The 18,521-nt window shown below is 37.8% G+C and overlaps 1 protein-coding gene across 3 annotated transcripts in view; it reads right to left on the bottom strand.

Annotated features, from left to right (window-relative positions):
• hdac9b (histone deacetylase 9b) overlaps nucleotides 1-18,521 on the bottom strand; it is a 53,493-nt gene that overhangs the window by 3,372 nt on the left and 31,600 nt on the right. For 2 of the 3 annotated variants that reach the window (XM_052578239.1, XM_052578237.1), the window contains 9 exons: nucleotides 15,059-15,300; nucleotides 14,789-14,946; nucleotides 13,099-13,212; nucleotides 12,177-12,298; nucleotides 6,397-6,528; nucleotides 5,382-5,497; nucleotides 3,221-3,343; nucleotides 1,675-1,870; nucleotides 610-821 (listed from right to left, as the gene is read on the bottom strand). In XM_052578239.1, coding sequence (XP_052434199.1) covers nucleotides 610-821; nucleotides 1,675-1,870; nucleotides 3,221-3,343; nucleotides 5,382-5,497; nucleotides 6,397-6,528; nucleotides 12,177-12,298; nucleotides 13,099-13,212; nucleotides 14,789-14,946; nucleotides 15,059-15,300 — 1,415 coding nt within the window. The remainder of the gene's footprint in view (nucleotides 1-609; nucleotides 822-1,674; nucleotides 1,871-3,220; nucleotides 3,344-5,381; nucleotides 5,498-6,396; nucleotides 6,529-12,176; nucleotides 12,299-13,098; nucleotides 13,213-14,788; nucleotides 14,947-15,058; nucleotides 15,301-18,521) is intronic. The other variant, XM_052578238.1, reaches the window with a different exon arrangement.

Here is an 18,521-nt window from a genome sequence, read left to right as displayed (position 1 = left end):
CAGACCAGACAGTTTTTTGTACATGGCCCTGGTGACTGAGGCCATAACAATAAATAGCCAAAAACAAGTGCTCTCTGGGCACTTTTGATCCTCATGTCTGAAAATTGCACTTGTAACCTTGAATTTCCCATAGCACTCTCAGCAATAATAAGGCAGATCAATCTGCAAGATCCCGTTAACAATGGAGCCTTTCACAGCGCGAGCCTCCCGTGTCGCTAACCTTGCATGCGCAGCAGAATAATTGCACTTAAACGGATGGCCAGGTCACGGCTGCTGGTGCACAGAAACACAAATATTTCCACAGGGGAACAACAGTATGTATTCTATCCACTTTGGTGCCCATTTGAACTTGTCCCTGGTCAATTTTGTAGTGTTAGCATGCAACAGAAGCCTTAAGCTATGCTAATTCAAGTGCTGCTTCTGAACCCAGAACAGGTTTTTCCCTAACATAACGGAGATGGGCTGTCCAACTTTAGCTCCCATGTGAACTGAATGGTATTTCATGGAAAAAATGTTTTAGGATGACAACATAATCATTCAGCTTCATCCTCATCTTCCCATGATAGCACTAGTCATTTTTGCACTGACAGCTTGATTAAGTGATTTTACCTTGTTGATGTGGACCTGTTGCTGGTACTGTTTCTGCTTCTCCAGGAAGTTCTGGTGTTGCTGCTGAATCACAAGTTGAGCTAGAGTGCCCTGGGGCAGTGGAGCCGACTGGGTTCGGTTCAAGGGCCGGTGACGAGGCAGTTTGGGTCGGGTGCTGCTTGGAGAGGTTTCCATCATGGCCAGTGGAGAAGGAGGATGCACTGGACTTTGACCTATGTAACAAAATATATTGATCTGATCAATATAAATCGAATCTTTGCTCTCTCAGTGTATGATGCCTTCAGTCTCAATGACCAGGGCTGCATTTCCCAAAAGCATCATAAGCTTAAGTACATCGTAGACCTGTTGCCACCACTATTCATTTTAAAAATGGAAAAAGGCCACAAGCTGAAAGGTTTCAGGTTTAAACCCCACAAGGCACAATCTTGAGCAACCAATATTTCAGTGTTGAGCAAGGCACTTAACCCCATGTTGCTTCAGGGGGCATGTACCTTTAATTTAATGCAAAGTGAAAGCTGTGAATAAAAGATGTCGTCTGTTCAGTTGAAAACAAATTATATTCTTCCGTATCTACTTAAGTTTTCTGCAAGAATCTTATTTCTGTCATGACAACTCTCAGAGGGTTTGTCATGGTAGTGTACATGACAATGTTTGTGTGTTTGGTCTTGGCGGAATATATCTGCTATGCTGCTGCGGCATAGAAAGTACCGACTTGCTAGCACCAATACATCCACAACATGCTTCTGTGAGCATGTAAGAAACACTGCTGCTGCACATTAATGAATAAACCCCATATATAGTACAGTATACATGAATTACCCCATAGCAGATCTATACAGGTGGAACTGGGGAAGCTGGAGGGTTTCTGAAGCACACTACTATAGCTGCTACAGCAAACAGGTATTTGAATATTGAGTAGCAAGCTCATTGGCTGCTGATACAATCAACCAATCAGCTGTGCCTTGTGATGATGTCATTATGCCAGATTGAGTTATACCTATAGGACAGTGCCATCTAGAGTTTCATGACACAACTTTGGATATACCGAAGCTCTGATGTTCTCACCAGTAGAGAGGATCTTTTGGTGGCGGAGCTGCTCTTTCTGGAGGAGGTGCTGCAGGAGCGCTTGGTGGCTGCTGCTCACTTTGGCCTCCATTGCAACAGACATGGGCACAGGACCCAGAAGTTGGGTGGGCAAACCTTGGATGACCGCGGATACACCACCACCTTCAACATGCTTCTCCTGAAGTCCTAGAGCACCCTGAGAAGAAGTGATAGAGAAGATATGGTCTATTAATTTCAATTGGTACAGTAGTAAAAGTATTGAATTAACTGATTCAAACCTCAGTATGTGATACATCTGATAAATAAGGGACCATATGGAATGGTCTTGGTTTGTTCAGATCAAAAAGTCTCTTTTATACAATTGTATTCTTGTTTATTTAATCATCTAGATAGGGAGCAATAAAGTATTCAAACAAAAAATTTACTCTAGATTAAATATTAGATAGAGCTACACTTGATTATTCTGGTTTGGCTGGACTTTAAACAGCAGTAATGGATGAGGTGACTGGGGAGGGCTGGAGTGCAACCGACACCAGACAGTTAAACACAATATTTATCTAAGGCCTATAAAATCCCCCAAGGTCAAAGGCCAGCACCCTGAGGCTACACATATCATCTATTGAGCCAGTGATGGTTAGTCTGTCAACAGTCAAACAATATGCAGCTGAGCCAGGACCATAAACTACATTTCCCCTTATTTATCAGTGTAAACATCCATATCAAATTCATTAGAACTAAATCAGTTTTGGTGAATCTAAATTGGAATTCAAAAGAGACATAAATTAAAAATGAGATTTTTCTATAATGATGTCCTGATTATAGTCAAGTGACGGCTTACAACAAGAGTTACAACAAAATAATATTCATGTAAAATATTAACACTATATATTGCACCAAAACTATTCACACTTATACAATACTGAATTATATATATCATATTTAAATTTAAGTGAGTGAATATATGAATGTATATATTTATAAATTATACTCTTAACTTAAGATAATTCTTTCAAAACCATAAAAACTTATATAAAATTCCAAACTTTTGACTGGTAAATGAACAATATCACACAAGCAGAAGAAATATCATATAATACTACTAAATTATTCATTTATTTATTAACAGTGAACCAATGGTAACATAAAAAACTATATATATATATATATATATATATATATATACACTAAACTGTACAAATAGTGATATATTAATTGATATAGAGACATTATATTTTATTTTAAAAACCTGCAAAATATTTAAATATTTATTTCTTATTTCTTATTTTACTAAAATATGAAAATATTGATAATATGTAGTTTTGCAATTAAGTGTCATCAATCTTTTGAAAAGCCTTAATGCCTGAATATATATATACACACACACACACACATTATACCGCAATACTCATTGCCATCTGTTTGAGTGTTACAGAGTTCATAGGGAAGTATTGTGTCGTGTTGTTCATGCCAAAAATCCAGACTTTGTGTGAACAGGCTCTTAACAGAGGAAGTTATGAAAGATGATGCATGTCGTTGTTTGACTTACACTGATGGGAGAAGAGGCAGCAGAGAGACCCAGAGAGATATTGGGGAGCGATGGAGACGTATAGAGATTTAACATAGACACTGAGCTTTCAGGCCTTAATAACCTCGGCTGTGACGGCCACCTCTGTGATGGAAAAAGAGAGGGAGGGAGAGAGAGAGAAAAAGAGACATATTTTGAAATCCCACTATGAACCATTGGAAAGAGCAACAGCAACAGAACAATAAACTTTAATGTACTAAAACGAATGACGGTTTTGTTCCTGCCACAGTGGAGCTGTATGAGCTCAACTGGAGGATGTAAAACCAAGGCCACAGAGAAGCCCACAAACGCAGAATCACACTCCATTTGTCTCACTGCTGATCAGTTTTCGACTGTACTTCCTCCACCCAGTGGTGCGACCCATCAGCATGTGGCAGAGGGGCTGTGCTGTTTACCCTCCAATCCCTCCTGCCTATTCACTGACCTGTATGTGGATATCCGGCCTTATTTGACTCAGGGGACCAGTTCCTTCTGAAAGAAGATACCCAATGTAACGGATCACAAAAAGGGCTGGCTTTCGAAACTGGCGCAATGTCTGCGGGTAGCACCGGTACGATCCATGAGACGTCAAGCTTATGTCAATACAATAGCGATCGGGCGTGTTTGTGTTGTTAACGTGTCTTTGGCTACCAGCGGCTGGTGGATCAATTAAGCTCAACCACCCACCACCTCGACCCTGGATCGCAGCGCAATAAGCATTCCTTGACGGCTATTGCATCGGAGGTCCAGGGGAGTGTAAACAGTGGTGCTGAAGAATAACACAGCTGCTCAGCTGAGGCTTCACAGAGACATGTCACATTTGCCCAGAATACACCTCTTTGTGAGCAAAGTCCACAGGGACCCGGAGGAACCCAGCCGTGAAGCCATCAGGAAGTGAGTCAGAGGAAGCTAATGAACATCGCTAAAAGGGAAAAGCCCTCAACGTTCCTATAGGAATATTTTGGGTTCAACACAAGTTACACTGAGTTGTCAGTAGGGCTGCATCCCTTACTAAAATTAACCATTGTTTTACTGTAGTAAATGTGTAGTAACTATGTTTTTTGGCGTTTTGATTATCATTTGTATAAGCACAGTTTTACTGCAAATACCAAGGGTAAACTATAGTTAGTGTAGCAAAACCATTGTTAACTTATGATTAACAGTTAACTAATGCAACTATGTTTTTTTGTTTTATTTGTAGTAAAACCAATGGTTAACTGGGATGTATGATAAATAAAAAAAGCTTGTTTGTAGGGCTTTACAATTTGGCTCACAATTTTGTGATCATATATGCATATGATTATAAAATTATTATTAAAATAAGCAAAAAATGACTATTATAAATTTTCCCATAAGATACTGAAAACACTGCACCTCGAGCTGCTCACGTGTAAATGAACACAGTGCTTTACGCAGCACATACTTTTTAAATTAAATCACAGCCTATCAATTTTATAACTGATAAAAGCGCTTTTGGTTTAATTTCGATTAATTTTCCAGATCTAATTGACAGTATGGTGGTGTTATGTTGATTACCACAAAAATAACTCTGGCTTGTTATTGGACCCTTTCACTTCCATTCTTAATGCCTCACTGTAAACCAACACTGTTTTAAAGAATAGGGGAGATTTATATATAATATAAAGTCGATTGAGCTTAAAATGCACTTAAACCTTGAACCTGCACACTATTTTGAAGGTTGACAGTAAGAATATCCAGGTGAGCCCTGTAAGTATCTTTATTTTGAGCTATATCTGATCTACTCTTTCTTGCCCTGAGATTTATGAGAGCTGCAGGCAAAGAAAACCACATAGCTATGCCAGTAAAGCTTCGCGGTACAGAGCAGGAGTTTGTGGGAGGAAGTGATCTGACTCTTTATTGTCCGAGCTGGGAGCCGTTTTCATTGGACTGAGACGGACAAGCAGGTCCCAGGCTGTAGAGACAGACTTGTGTTTTCATAGCTGCACAAGGACAGGCTAGGTTTGTGTCGAGGAAATTTATGGGTGCGGCCTGGTGGCCGTCAACTTTTCTTTAATTCGTACAAGTTTTAATCTTTCAGGAAAGCTTTGATGAAACTGCAGTGAGAAAGCTTAACTGTTAATAGACTTGCGTACGTGTAATAAAGCATGTTTAATGTAAGTACCTCAGTACGTGTGGTGACTGGTAGAGAGGAGGGTCCGTTTTCTGCCCCCAAGGCACTGCAGGCCCCGTTGGGTGAACTGGGCCCTGATCCTGGTGCACTGCTGCTGGCTGTGGATTCTGGGGAAGATTTCATCAAACAGACGTAAGTCCAAGAATAGACATTATTGATAATATATCATATAAACTGTAGATCTACAAATCCTTCATATGGTTTTGAAAAAATATATATACCAAATTCAACAAAAATTTTTGTATGAAAATAAATGTAAAGTATATTATATATGCAATCTGAATGCATGCAGTTGTCATTGTGCAATATTCAAATTTTCAGTAAGCTTATGAAATACCCTTATTATAAAAAGTGTGTGTGTGTGTGTGTGTATGATAGAATGACAGAACGATAGATAGATAGATAGATAGATAGACAGATAGACATAGATATAGATAGATAGATAGATAGATAGATAGATAGATAGATAGATAGATAGATAGATAGATAGATAGATAGATAGATAGATAGATAGATAGATAGATAGAAAAACTAATATTGCATATTTTGAAATAAATCAAGTCATCATCTAACCAAAAGAAAGGAACATCATTCCATTGACCCATCTGTCTACATATATCTTGAGATAATCAGCACTAGGATGATGTCATATCTGTCATATTTACATAGGATTTACTGGATGACAATCTTGCCACCTTGTTTCCAAAAACAACCAGCAACTGCTGCCACTGATACATTATAAATATACACAAGTGACTGAAACAGCATGGAAAATTCATTCAACCGGCCAAGGCTCAAAACCGCACTAGATGTTCCTCTGGATGACACCTGCCAGAGCAGCTGTTACATAACAACATCAGCACACTGAGCTGCACAGACAGCGGACGGCTGCTGTGATTACTGGAGAGAAACCGGCAGTGAAACAGCTAACCAGTAGGAGGTCTTTTTGTTTATGCCCCAGGTGTGTTGTCTAATTTTAAGATGCATTATGGGATATCACTCCTACCCAGAAGCTCCAGGGCTCTCTTTTTGAAAGGTGTCATGATGCTCCCTTCCTTCCTCCTAAGAAGCGGGCTGCTTCTCCTCTCGGCAACTTTCTGCTTTAACCTGGACCGCACCTTCAGATTGGGCTCTGAGACTGGAGAGAAAACATCATAACACATGTTAATCAAATATTCAGGATCTCAACTGTTTAGTCGAAACTTTTTTTAGCCAAGCGTTGTCACAAAAAAATGTTTTGATGCATTTGTAGCTATGCAAGTCAGAGAGTTGGAGAGGGGAAACCACATTGTTGTGCAGTTGCATTCCTGTACTGTGATGTTACAGGACTGTGATTAGATCTGTGGGCATTTGCAGGTTGTTTTCAAAGATCAGAGTTTCCTCATTATCTGGAGTACATTAGCCTGAGCAACAAAGGCTTTAAGGCTTTAAAAAAAAAGGGGCCAGGCTGATCATAAACTATGAAAAAAAAAATTATGTTATATTATATTATTATAAAAAAAAAAAAAAATTGTATATAATTTAACATTTAGGATCAGTAAAATATTTTATTAAAGTTCTACTTTTATTCAGCAAAGACTGATTGAAAAAGAAAGTAAACCTTTGTAATGTTACACAAGATTTTGATTTCAAACAAATGTCATCCTTTTGCTCATCAATGAAATCTTAAAAAACTAATCTACAAAAATAATAAGCTTTACATTAATAATAAATATGAAAGTGGTGCATGATGTAATATGTCAGCTTATTAGAATGTTTTTGTTATAAGATTTTAAAATATATTAAAAATAGAGAACCATATAACAATACTACAGTTTTTACTGTATTTATTTTTAACAGCTACATATTAATTGGTCCAAATAAATAATTACATTAATCTTTATGATATTATTAAAATTATAAATGCATTAATATTAGAACAATATAACAACTCCAAATAATTCAATCTACAGATATACTATGAAGTCAACTAGATATTATCAATACTTTAGCAGTGTTTAGCTGTAGAGGTTATATATATATATATATATATATATATATATATATGTTATATATATGTAACAGATGTTTTGGTGAGTGAATGCAGCATGCCACATCCTGTGTATGCAAATACATATTCATGCAAAATGTGCAAAAAAAAAAAAAGACAAAGATTGCAAGTGAGGAAGAAATTTACATAATTATCAAATAAACCCTATGGAGTATTTTGTTGAATTATGGAGACGTGCCTGTTTATATGACTGTGATGTACAGACAAGTGTTTCTAAACAACCCTCTGATGGGAAGTGAGTGAGTAAGCCAGCCACCCACATCCAGTGCCTCCCTTTGGGAAACACCCACAGTACAACTAGCAGCCAAAAATACTCAAATTCAGTCTCGTTATTATGAGCAATGTTTTATTTTTTTCCCCCCCGTCAGTTCCCCATTGTGCAATAGTAACACTACCATCTATAGTGTGTGGAAGTTAAAATCTAGATCAGTGGTTCTCTACCGGCTTTACTTCACAAGCTGAACTAACCATACACTGGCAAACAAACAACAGTCCTAAATTGTTTAGCAAGAGAAGATGAAGATTATAGATAGTATAAAAGAATAGAACGATAGATTTTTAAATTTGTCTTTTAAAATCTGGCAAGCATGTGATTAGATGCATTTTATTTATTTTTTTGTTTGTTTGTCTGTTCTTGTTTTCGAATAGTAGTGTTGCCATTCTAAGACTCCTGAAGTGAGCAGCCGAAGGAGGGAGAGAGGGATTGTTGCCATACTAAAAAGACAGCTGACCAAATGGATGTGATCATATAGGATGAGTTAGTATGAGAAGTGGGAGTCATGGGAAGACACAGCTGTAAGAAGTGATCTCAGAGGAGAGAACGCGAGGGACAGAACTGGACCGCAGGCTGGCCTGCTATTTCAAGCCTCTTCAGTAGCAGAGGCAGGACTGTCTGCTCCCATCCAGCAGTGCGCTAATGGGATGCAAATCCTGCTAGCGGAGTGGGCTGAGAGCGAACTGCAGGGAGCCCTCTTCAATCCGCCTTGCACCCCACACCGTCCTGATTGCATTCTATTTTTATTCGGCGCTACAGCCTGTCACCACGGGAATGCTACCCTATTGCTGTGGAGGTGGAAGAGCGATTGTTGGTGGGTTTAGTAAGAGGCTGTGATCGTGATGCCATCGGAGAACACATCACTCTACTCCACAGAAACAGCAGAGCGACAGGCCCGACGCCTGCTTGATTTTTCCTCACGCTGACACACGGCCTGGAACCAGAGGCCAAGTCAAACAGGAATATGTATGAGGCAAAGACTTTACAGGCCTAGAAATCAATCATATTATTACATTTGAAAGCAGCGCTGGAGGGCCCACACTGCTGAGGTCTATTTATCGTGTCGTCTCAATCCAAAAGACAAAGTTCTCTTTGGAGTTGTGTGGCTTAACATGTGTCTGACAAGTGTGAAGAAGCGTGTATAGATGTGCTAACCATGGTCAATTAACAGTCAGCAAATAAAGTAAAAATGGTTAAATAAATAAAACACAGTTGCCTGTTGTTGGTGATGGTAATTTAATGCAAGTGGTGAGAGGCAGAATAAAAAAATTACTACAAAAAAAAAAATTCAAGTGAAATTAGGACAAAGAAATTCAAATAATCCAACTGACATAAGGACAACTATATACTGCATTTTCAAAAATTAAAAATAATAACGGAAAACATATATTATGACTGTTCAATTTGAGCAATTCTCACTAATTCCACACTTTATCACACTGATGCCACACTTAGGTGTGACAGAAAGGTAATTGTGGACCTTGACAATAATCATTTATTGTTATACACAATGTATCAGCACCATATTGTTAATAAAATGATATGTGCGATATTTACATATTTGCACTGACACAACATAAATAAATTATTATATATATATATAATTATTGTAAATTTTATGTTCCTTATTTTAAGATACAGATCTTAAATGCACAGAAATAGACTCTGGCAAAAAAGACCATGCTTACTGTATATATATATATATATATATATATATATATATATACACACACACACACACACACACACACACACACACACACACACACAAAGTAGTTTATATTTACAATATTGTCCATTAATCAGTCAGACATTTCATTATCGTTGCTTTCTTAAAATTTGTGCACCTTTTGCATTTCTTTTGAAGAATATCTAGTTGCCTTTAGAAAATGTGACTGTGTATTAGCACACACCTGATCCTGCCTACCAGCCTCTGTTACTTTTTCTCTCGTTAGTAAAAATACAAACACCTGTTTACCCAGGAGACGAGGACTACGTGATGCAACAACACTGCCCATGCAAACCATATTACTTCATCATTGCACCTCGGTTCATTTTTCTTTTTTTCCCTTCCCCATCCCTCCATATCCAGTGGGGGAAAATGGCGTGACATAATAATGCAAGCCTGGTCTGGCGGCCCAAAATATCCACCATTTAAAACACAAACTCAAATCCCTCTCATCTCAGCTGCACCTGCTCCACATGTTTGGTATGTGGGTCAAGACTAAGGAGGTTTTTCCTTCTCTTCGATAAGCTGGACTGTTGCTGCCTGCAGCAGTGTCACGTGCCGCCACATGGATCTTTTCTGGTCCAGACCTCGGCACACCGAAGATGCATGGCGAGTAAACAAACATGTGATGCTTTGAAGATAAATGGCTTGTTTGTCTTTGACAACTTCAGTTGAGAACAGTGTGATCAAACCAAAGCCGCAGTTCTGCAGATGATACAGCACTGAGGAAATTAAGGATTACATCTTTAAAAAAAAAGTGTCAGTTCCTGTAGCACTGGATAAATTTGCCTTGGTTTGGGTAGTTTTCTCCACAGAGCTAACCCAACTCTTGACATGTGCCAGTCAAGCATCTCATTTGAAATCCAGGACGTGGAACAACCAGCATCTTTGTGTGGCTCCTGTTTCATGCCTGCTTTGAGGGGACTTTAATTGAGACAGACAGGAAGAGGGGGAAGGGACCTTGCATGGGTGTGACCACATATAGAATTGGAATCCAACTAGAAGGAAATAGGTTTTAAAAGGTTTAGGAAATGGATTAGATTAACGCACTTAAAGAGGAATAGTTCCAAACCCTTATTTGGTTATCTGGTGCATATTTCTCATCTAAATACACTTGAATGGTTTATTCCAAAAGTTTGTTGCTTGAAGAAGTTCTACAACAATGAATAAATAAAAAAATATAATTGAAAAAAATTAAGATATTTTGGCATAATTGTATTATTATTTCTTAGAGGGAATAAAACCGTTCACAGCATATTTTTTTTTAAATGTCAACAAAAAATAGTCCACTAAAGTCATGTTGTGCAACTAACTTTAAACAATGTAGGACTGGTCTAATAGGTCTGATAAGGTCTGTTAGAATATCAGATATTTTGGGTCAAGGTCTCGTAAAATATTTGCATCTTTTTTCAAAAGGAAAGGTTAGTAAAATATCATATGGTGCAATTAAAAAACGTTATTATATCTATTAATTAATAATAATATATATATATTTTACATTTAAATATATTTAAAATTCTTTTTACACTCATTTTACACTCATATGTTTTCAAATATACTCAAATTTAGTCTATCGATTATTAACTGATTGTTACATCAAATGACATTTTTAGAGTCATTAAATGTAAACTTTTCTTTTCTTAGGGTTTTTCAACTACATTTTTGGTTTTCTTTATAACAGCCACACCATATGTCAGTAATCTTAATACGGTGGGATATGGACCAAAGCAATTCATATTTGGTAAGTTTTTATTACAGCAACAGCTCAGGCCTCTCTCGCACTCTCTCTTTTTTTTTCTTTGCTTGGGACAGCCATTGCTTTCTCAGCATGCTGTTTGGATTCCAGAACCTTCCGCTCCTTTTAGTTCTCAGGATATTGGCTGGTTTCAGTGGAGCGAAGCAGAAATCGATGCTGAAACTGGGAGGTTACTGTTCAAAAGCTAAGACAATAAACATGTCTCTTTCATGTGTCCATAAAGTGCTTATTTGAACAGAACAACCTACATAATTACCTTAGATTAGTTTACATTTGGCAGACACAGTTCGCATAATTTAGAATTAAACCTCACTTGCCTGATCCCTAAATTATGTAAATACACAACATGCCAACCCATATGGTAAAGCATTTAAGCAGGTATAATTGTTTATTGTCATAATTCAAAGGGACACAAAGGGGAAGGAATGTAATGTCATTTCCGTGACTTAACAGCACAGTTATGAACAGGTCGGCCTTCGCAAGAACTCATGACTGGCCAGCCAAGTGGGAGTCATAACTCACATTAATACTGACTTCCTACGAGACTCCTTCCAGCACTGAGTCAACAAACCTGTGGTGTTTTCTGCGAAAAAGTCCAGGATTTTAGAAATAATTAAAGCCTCTTATACAGCTGAAAATTATATACCTTTAGCGTTTTAGGAAATCTGTGGCTCTATAGCATGCTCAGAGGAAAAGAAATCCTACTGTGGAAATCCACTCTTCATTAAACTTTCCCTGAAATAATGCAAATCCGAGCCTATGCGTGTAGTCTCTCGAGGGATCTTGTAATTCTGGGAAAAAGACTTTTTGAGTCATAACCCCACCTCCCATGTTTCATAAAGCAATAAAAACTGAAATTAAATATAATTTGTAGTACGTCTCATGAATGCAACGCACATTATGATGATATTACGAAACGATAGTGTGAGTAACGTCTTTTTGGGACAGTTCTGAGAGGTCGACTTTTAGAAACCTACCTGTCTTCCTCAGAGGGAAGTCGTCCCGGGAGTCTTGTGGGGAGAGCAGGGAGATCTTGCAGGAGGAGGACGCTCCTCCCAAAGGAGGTGAACTTTGCTCCAGAGAGGTGTGATGGGAGGCCCTGAACAGAAAGGAGAAGCAAACTGAACTCCTGAACTTACCTCACAGTCATAAATACAGCAGACAGCTCTTTTGTGCTCTAGTACTATCCACCTTTGTATCACATTACTGATTGTTAGTTCAAATCAGGTACATTTTATTAGGAAAGTCTGAAATGTTCCTCCAGTCTTGCTTTATTTATGTTTTTAAATATTTTACATCATGTAAATACACATCATTCAAAAGTTTGGAGAGTTTTGGAAAGATTTTCTTTTTATTTATTTAAGAATTATTTATAAATAGTTTTATAAAGATAATTATGTTACAAATAAATGTTAAATAAATGTTGTTCTTTTAAACATAATATTCATTAAATAATCCTAAAAATAATGTATATTAAGCAACACAACTTTTTTTCAATAATAAATATTCGATAATAAAAATGTTTTTGAGCATCAAATCAGCATATAAGAATGATTTCTGAATGATCATGTGAATAGTCACACTGAAGACTAAAGTAATGATGCTGAAAATTTTGCTATCACACTAATAAATTCTATTATAAAACACATGCATATAGAAAACAGATACTATTTCAAACGATTCCTGTTTTGGCTGTATTTTTGATCAAATAAATGCAGTCTTAGTAAGCATAAGAGACTTTACAATCATAGTGAATAATATTTTGATTTATTAAGATGTTACATTTTTTATAGTATTTCAATTTAAATGAATTTAAAATGAAAAGTCAGAGAAAAAAAATCCAGCTCTTTTAAAACAGCAAATGTTTGAAGGTATCTGAGGTACGTGAAGGTTACTTACGTGTACCACAGTCTAGAGCTCTGGGGGACCCCATTGGTTGTACCGTCTTTGGTGGATTTACTCAACAGAAACTCTTGGAGTTTCTGCTTGACCTCAGTGCTGGCCACTGCACCTGTCAGACCAGGAGACGCACAAACAGAAATTATGAGCATCTTGGGGTTGATTCAAATTATATTTAGATACAATAAAACTGAGACATTCCTGACAGAGCTCGTCTAACATTGTGTGGTTAGCGTGATACAGTCACTGTAAACAGAAAGAATGTTTCCAGAGTTTGGCTTCATTTCAAGGTCAGAGAAATGAGTGTATTACTGCCACTCCCAGACCCAGCAGGATCGGCCTCAAACAACAGCATCTCTCCAACACATTCACCCACACGCTCTTCTCAAAAGCTCCAGTTCAGATGCCTCTGTATCTGTAACATCACTGGCTAAACATTTTTGAGCACCTTAAACAAATGAAGGAATATCTCCCTCTTCTGGACAGCAGTAGTGGAGCACTCCTGAAGGCTGTTAAATCAAACTTTGTTCAAAACTAAGTTCTAATCGATTTATTTATAAAAAGTAATTTGTACGAAACCTGTTTAGGCTGTTAATAGTAAGTCACATTTCTTACTAAATTAGGATAAGGGAATTATTGAAAACTAAATATATTCTAATGGGGCATTATTATTTTTAATTATTAGATTATTTTAATTATCTTAATTATTAATGATATTTAAGCACAATTTCCTCTATTTTTTATTTTTAACCATATTTACTTATTCCTTATTTACTTATATACTGCCATTAATTTGTTTATATAAAAAGCATATAATGTATGTTTACTAAATAAACATAATGATTTATTAATTTCAATGTAATTTGCATGAATTTGAAATGATATCTTTCAGATTTACCCACATAAATAATAAAATGATACATAACATGTAAAACCAAAAGCACAATATGGCCTTATCCCTTCATAAAGTGTGTTTTCGTTGCGCACTTCAAAGCGAAGTGCATTTCGTTCAGGTGATCAGCTCGAGAGAAGTCTTTTCCGCCCAACAGATTTAATTTTTGTTATTCGTTTTTACAGCGTTGCTCATTATGATCAATCACACGTGATTCTGTTGAGCTCCTGTATTAGCCAATCAGAGGCGTTTAAATCAGTAATGGCTGAAATCCCAGAGTTCTGTTCAGACTGAAACTCTCGAATTCCCTCATCATATGCAACAAAGTGCAGATGTACATACGATGTAAGTAAGAGATTCATTTACCATACAATGTATGGAAAACTTAACTGTTAATAAGAGGAGTTATAGGTATTAGTATTTAAACACTAGCTAGACTAACTGCTCATGTAGATTGTGTTCCTTCACTGCATGATTTCAGTACGATAAAATGCATTTAGAATGCTCCCAAAATTCAAGATATGTACATTTGTTAAAACATGAAATGTATTAATTAAAGCTACATTTAGAACAGATAAATAGCTGTGATTAATTTTGATTAATCACGAGTTAACTCGTGACAATCGTGCGATTAATCACAATTAAATATTTTAATCCATTGACAGCCCTTTTCAAGTGAACATGGAAAAGAAGCAGACGTCATATAAATCTGTCATTTGACTGATGACATTTTGATGGTATTAGGTCCAGACAGGTTGTGGAGTGTTTGAGTGTTGTGTGGGTGAGCGTGATGATGAGCTCTTACTCTCTCTGCTCTTCTCTCTGTTGCGGAGAACCAGGACTTGTTGTTCACGGCGATGTCTCTCCAGTTCTCTCTCCTGACTCTGGAGCTCTAGTTTCCTCTCTTTCTCCAGCTGCTCCTGTTGTTGCTTCATAGCAAGTAGCTCCTGCTGCAACTAAGAGGTAGATGCTTATTATACATTTATGCATCTAGTTGGACTGTACGGTCGTGCCTCTTCCTCTTTTATGTTGCATCAGCTCAGTATGTCAACAGGTTTGTGTTGGTACCTTCAAATGCTCCTGTATCTGGGCCTGATGCTGGCGAACCAGGTTCTCGTGCTGCTTCTGGAACTCACTGATGAGTAACTGTTTCTGAATCTGCTGCTGTTTCTGAATGAGGAGCAGCTCTTGTTGGAGTTGTCTTTCCCACACAGTGGGATCTGAAGCAGAGCTCTGCATCCTGACGTCTGTACGTAGGTCCAGTGGGGAGCCCGGATCAAGAGCCAGTGGAACCTCTGGCTTAATGTCCACTGAGAAATAAAAGAGTGAGAATAGAAGGATTTAGTACAAAAGTCTTTGCTACATTTTGATGGTTTATTATTATTAATTATTTAGAGATATTTAAATGATCGGGTACACATATATGAGGATATGAATGTCTTTAGTTTTGAAATGGTTGATATTTGAAAAACTTGAGTCCATCAAATCGAAGTCATGTGGCGCAACCAACAAAGACATGTAATACAATCAACATGCATAGTAAAAAAAAAAAAAATTAAACAGGATGTTATGTCATATGCAGGACTCCTGGAGACACTCATGACAAGGTCAATATCAGAAAATTGGGTGTCAAGACCATGTGTAAATTGCAATGTGTTCACTACGCCCAAACATAACGACATTCATGAATATTTATAAAAATAAAATTATACAAAATTTGACAGTTTATTCATTCACATGCATTCATTGCAAGAAACGTTTTGGTTTAATTATTTGTACTTGATAGTTACACCACATGACACTTTTAGAGACATTACATTTAAACTTTGTGTTTTAAAGTCAAGTTGGCTTTCAATGTTTTTATCGTTCATCAGCTGTTAAAAAAAACTGTATGAAAGTGATTCTAACAATATTGTTAATTGTGTCATTATCACTATAGTTTTGTAGATTTGTAGTTGATTTGTAGTTTGATTTTAAAAACGTTGTTTAATTCTGTAGTTACAGCTTGGTGTTAGCAGGTCTTAAGTTGAATCTTCCAACATTTTAGAAAAAAAATCATTTCCTCATTTCCCTCCTCAGCTGAACACCTCCCCCATCGAAAGTTTCTAATTATGGCCCCGTATGAGCTTCCCTGATACAGTAGGCAGAGATACAGTAGAAACAACTCTGCAATAGTGTGTCTACGTACATAAGAATCCCAGCCAGCATTTCATGTGCAATTCTGAAGGTTATCACCAGCCATGGTTCGGTCCAGTGTGTTCTAATGACCTCTCTGGTCAGTAAGGACACTGCAGTGCTGCAGTTTGTTGTTCAGAAATTTGTGATGTTTTTGTTCATGCTTCTTATTCCCCTACCACCCTCCCTCCTTAGAGCCGTCATCACACCTTCACCATTATGGAAAATTGCTGCTGTAGTCTTCAAGCTGTGCCTCATTACAAGCAATACACCGGGTACAAAAAAGCAGAGGGCATCCCCTAGGCCCCAAGAACTATATATATCCGAGAGACAGTGTAAATCAATAGCAAGCCTGGAGGATAGTCCCTCGGATAAAGCGGATAAGAGAAGATGCTCATCATAAGAGACTGTGACTCTTCTGCGTTACGAAAAGCAATTACATATCATGGTGCTTGGAAAGTGTATAAGTACAGAATGATATATGGTTGTGGAGAAGACTGACAAAGAAGTTATAAAACAGCTATGCTAGATAGATAGATAGACAGACAGACAGACAGACAGACAGACAGACAGATAGATAGATAGATAGATAGATAGATAGAATTTCAATAAACCCATTGGATGCAAGAGACTAGATTCATTAGCTATGTAACTTTAATCTTCAGAAAGCTTGTTATTGGCATAACGCACCACCACCTGTTCCATTCTCAAACACAGAGGCAAAGCCTTTAAAGCATGAATTCTATCCATTAACCTGTGTCTCTTAAGCCTAGAATATTCCCCTAATGATCTGCCATAGCAAGGCACTTACTGTGACGCACGCAGCAATTCACACATTAATGGTAAAGCATTTGTGTGCTTGTTTGGTCGAATATAATGTTCTCCGCCATCATCAGAAATGTCTGCATGCGCAACCGCTGATTATAAATAGCAACATAAAAGCAAGTGGTGCAATCTTAGTCTATGACAAAACCCACACCCAATCCACCACCCAAACAAGCTGCCATGGCAACGCTGGCGACATCATAATGACTCCTCTTCCTGCAGATATTGAGCTGCGCTGTGTGGTGTCTCCTCACCGAGAGCACCCATGGATATTATATCATCCCTTATATAAGACAGAAACATACACACACACACACAAACTCCCTCTTTCTGTCGACACTGATACACGTCGGCTATGCCTGTCAGCTCCACTTGAGGTCCAACTTCTGGGTGTTTAGCAAAAATTCACCTTGGTTTGTTGGCGTGATGGCACTTCTCAGAAGAGAGGCGACTTTGAAGCGACAGGAGCGGCTCTCTAGTGAGCCAAAGAGATGACCCCAAGCATCCTGGAATGATGGGGGGAATATTAATTCTGACTTGAGAGAGCTCTTTACAAAGAGCAGCCTGTGTTCTTACAGCACTCATGGAGTCAGCCAATGAGCTTCGACAATGAGTCACAGGCATTGGGCTCACTGCCCAAATGGAGCTAAAAATAGCCTCAGAAACACCTGCTGGTTTGGAGCACTCGCCACGGTGATATCTCATTTATCTTATGTTTCCCTGCTTGCCCTCCCCACTACCATCATTAAAAAGATACACTTTGATCCAACCATCCAGCTGAGCTCTTGGCAAAGAAACCTTAGGTCAACCCACTCGCACCTCCCAACTCAACCGGTAGCAGGTGGTTTGAAGATTAAGAATGACCAGGTTAGACCAAATCGCCCTCTGGACAACACAACTTAACCTTGTTCCAGACAGCGTGACATCATTGTGTAACATTGTTGGGAAGAGAAGCGTTGGCGTCATCAAAGGTCAAAAGGCTTCTTCTTAATGTGAACTATAGGGTTTAAGAATGGTAACTGGAAGGAATTTAATTACTTTTTGAATTCCTTTTCACTGTTCCGGTCCCTTACACAAGTCTTTTAATACCTTTTAAGAATAAATATTTGGGGAAACTTACAAAAAGAGGAGAAAAAATCATTAATTCCCTACTTAAATGGTTAGTTCACCCAAGAATGAAAATCCCTCCATCTTCAACTCACACTCGAAGGATCCTAGGTGTATGTGACTTTCCTCTTTCAGAATAATCCAATAGAAGTTATATTAAAAATTGTCCTTGCTCATCCAAAACTGTCAGTGGGGTAAGCGGTTGTTTGTTGTCAACTGTTCAGAAGACGTAAAATAAAGTGCACGCATCGGTAATAAAACATCCCTCACATGGCTCCAGGGGGTGAATAAAGGCCTCCTGTAGCGAATGCATGTGTTTTTGGAAAGTCACATACACCTAGGATGCTTCGAGGGTGAACTAACCCTTTAAGGAGACATTCGTTTGTGAATCAAACTAATGTGATTGGGCTAGTTTTGTAGCAAT

Source organism: Carassius gibelio, chromosome B16, assembly GCF_023724105.1.
Source record: "Carassius gibelio isolate Cgi1373 ecotype wild population from Czech Republic chromosome B16, carGib1.2-hapl.c, whole genome shotgun sequence".
Taxonomy (NCBI): domain Eukaryota; kingdom Metazoa; phylum Chordata; class Actinopteri; order Cypriniformes; family Cyprinidae; genus Carassius; species Carassius gibelio.
Note: the sequence above shows the minus strand (reverse complement) of the source record. Positions and strands in the feature narration are given on the sequence as shown.